Source organism: Primulina huaijiensis, chromosome 10 (assembly GCF_012295235.1).
Source record: "Primulina huaijiensis isolate GDHJ02 chromosome 10, ASM1229523v2, whole genome shotgun sequence".
Lineage (NCBI taxonomy): Eukaryota > Viridiplantae > Streptophyta > Magnoliopsida > Lamiales > Gesneriaceae > Primulina > Primulina huaijiensis.
Window position 1 is genome coordinate 20,804,258 of NC_133315.1, and position 3,230 is coordinate 20,807,487.

The window sequence follows — 3,230 nt, forward strand, 5'->3', positions numbered from 1 at the left end:
TTAATGTTCGTAATATTAATAATTTTTTTAATGTATAACATTATGAGAGTGATTTTCTATTAATTTGATGTCATTGTATAAATTAAAGTAATTAAATTTAAATTTAAAAATAAAAGTAAAATTTAAATTTAAAATAAAAGTAAAATTAAAATAATAAATAGCTTGATTGGATTAAATGCTCTATTAATAATCATATTAAACTAACGTAGAAAATAACTTAAAGAACATCATGAACATTACACAAATTATAAAACCAAAAAAAGGTAAAATAGTAAGTTTACAAAGTAAAATAAAAATAATAATTAATTTGAGTGAGTTAAGTACACTATTAATTAACATATTAAATTAAAAAAAAATTTACTTAAATAACCAAATGAAGATGACAAATTATAAAATAAATAAAAGGGTAAAAAGGTAAGCTCACAATTCAAACTCATATATATATAATAGTAATAGATAGATATAGATAAAATAATGAAATAAAGTTATTCTCATTTCCAATCTCAATCCTTAAATCAGAAAATTGAAAAGTTACCTAAATAAATAAATAAAACATTGATTAAGTAATTATGGGGAAAATGGTAACTAAGTATATTCACAAATCAAACTCATATATAGATAGGTATATAGATATAGACAGTTAGATTAGTAGATCTTCTGGCCGTGAATATTATCTGTAATTCATTTCTTGTAAGTGCAAGAGTAACTAAAACTATGACATATAGGACCTAAGAGGCAGTATACTTAGCAACAAAAAAGAATAAATGGCTTGGTTAATAATTATATGTTTGAGATAAAATATTTGTTATATAAAGCAAGAGTTGATATGAAGCTACGATATGGTCAGAAATGAAGAGTCCAAACCCAGTCATGTAATTGGATTCAATTCGTACTTCCAATCAAAAGTCAAATTGAACTAAGTCAAAAATAAAAAATTTACCCAATAAACTTAGCGACCATTCCTTCACCATCTTTGATCGGAATGATAGTAAGAAGATTCCAGAATGGAGTGCCATCCTTCTTATAGTTCAAAAGCCTCCCACAGTAGCTTGTCCCCATTGCTATTGTGTTCCTTATTTTATCTACCTCCTTCTGATCTGTGTTGGGGCCTTGCAGGAAACGACTGGACCAAAGGGAAAAGAGGGGCGTCACATCTCCAAATAAAATCCAAGCATTTAGTAAATTCAAGACTTTCATGTGTTCTCAAGAATATAATGCGCCCTTCAGAAAAATAAAAAAAAATTATTTGAGCACAGGAAACTTTTCAGAGCTCAAGAACTTGTTGAATCCCAACATTCCAACGTGATGTGTCAAAATATTTTTGAATAGCTTACACAAAAGTAGAATTCCCTGCAACTGGAATTCCATAAATTTCCACCTTCTGTCCCCAAATTAATCTACAAAACACGTGTGCAATGTGCAGTTCATGTATTACCAGAGAAACAGAGGTCAGGGAAAAACATATTTTGCAAAAACTGTCTAATGGAACTCATGCATTAACATGAAATTATAGTGTTATAAGTAGATCTCAATGCTTCTAAAGAGTGGAGATTTATCATCATTATTCAAATTTTTTCAGCAGAAGCGATATCATAAAAACAAAAGCATAAACCTAGAGCACACATAGATAATACTCTCATGCTTACAGACGAATAGAGTTAGTTACCCATAACATTTTTCCCAGGATAGCTTGTACTGTGTCCTAACCATCATTTATGTGATTAGAGAATTAATTAGCCAGAGTTGAGGACAAAAAACTGCATCTACTCCTCAAGTTCCTTTATTATTACAAAGAAGAAAGAAAAGGAAAATTTTTCATACCAATTCTTGCCAATGACCTCTTCTGAGTTATAACCAGTCATGGTGAAAAAGCCATTGCTAGCATAAACAACAGGACAACCGGGTTCTGCTGCATCAGAGACAACAAACGTTTGTTGCAATGTTGAAAAAGCATCCTTCACCTCTTGAGGCACATCTGGGATACCTAAAATCGTTTCTTCCCAAGTCCCTGCTAATCCAACAGAAAGTTTTTCTCTGAAACTCTTGTTTCTTCCTCCTACAAATGGACTGTTGTCCCCAATCGTCTGAAAGCTACTTTCTCCTACTTCTTTCGTGTCAGCTATGCTAGCCTCGGTTGTAGTTTTTTTCTTCATGCTTCCCTTGATATTTTCAATATCATCACAAAATGAAGTGATCTGAGACCTGCCAAGCTGAATGTCGAATGCCATCCATCTACTACCGGTAATATCTCTTGATGCTTCCCCTTGCATAGGAAGTACTTGAACATCAATTTCCTCACTCCTGGTAAAAGTATTAGGAACTCCAGCATCAATGCTGGTCAACGGTTTGAAAACACCAATCGACTGCCTCTGGTCTTTATCCCCCGATGACTCCATTAAACCAATTCCTTCACTACCAAGAATGAATTGCAAGTAACTCGCCACCAATCATTACTAAGTGTTTGCACAATATTTAACATAAGGTCATGCATGACGTCTCTACTATTTCTGTACCAGTATAAATCAGTGGCATCGAACTATTAGAAAATCAAGGAGAATCAATGAGAATAGCAAAGATAACAAAATTGATTCCAACTAACAATGATGATATCGTCAACAGCAGCTCTTAAATCTTAGTTGCAGAAATATAATAACAGGATAAGCATTACCCCAACTCATTGCATTAAAATGAGTTAACTTGAAATAAAATTTGGAGGTTTCATCTCCAAAATAGATATATTGAAACACTACTCCGTTAAATTCGAAAATAATATGATTACCTTTTCTGTTGTTCCAAGAAATGGCAAACCACACAACTTAATGATGATAATGAGAGATAACACTCAAACAAATATTAATGGGAATGAAATAATAATATTGATGGGGATGAAGTAGAGATAGCATTCAAGAATAGTTGGAACGAAATTTATAATAGTTTTACTTACACTGAGTTGAGAGAGAGCAAGTACCTGGAAGTCATTGGCGTGGATATTACTGGTTTTTAATTGGACAGAGCTTAGCGTGAGACAAGGGAACAGATAAGTGGAACAATAATGTTCACAGAACAAACTGGATTACCAGGAGTTGTCGTTTACCATGAATGTGTACATATATGACCACTGGCTTTCCTTAATGGAGACTAGCTATTTTGCACACGGTGCGTGTGTATATTTTTTTAATAATTATCGACAGATTAAAGTGAAATTTGACAAATTATCGAGGGACTAAAGT

At 32.4% G+C, this 3,230-nt stretch overlaps 1 protein-coding gene across 3 annotated transcripts in view; it reads right to left on the reverse strand.

The window, feature by feature from the left end:
- The window catches only part of LOC140986329 (phototropin-2-like), a 56,418-nt gene extending 53,482 nt beyond the window's left edge, over positions 1–2,936 (reverse strand). For 2 of the 3 annotated variants that reach the window (XM_073454524.1, XM_073454523.1), the window contains exons 1-3: positions 2,780–2,935; positions 1,822–2,507; positions 941–1,123 (exon numbers count right to left, since the gene is read on the reverse strand). In XM_073454524.1, coding sequence (XP_073310625.1) covers positions 941–1,123; positions 1,822–2,396 — 758 coding nt within the window. In that variant the 5' untranslated portion in view covers positions 2,397–2,507; positions 2,780–2,935. Of the gene's footprint in view, positions 1–940; positions 1,124–1,821; positions 2,508–2,779 lie in introns of all 3 variants that reach the window. The other variant, XM_073454525.1, reaches the window with a different exon arrangement.
- Between the last annotated feature and the right edge of the window lie 294 nt (positions 2,937–3,230).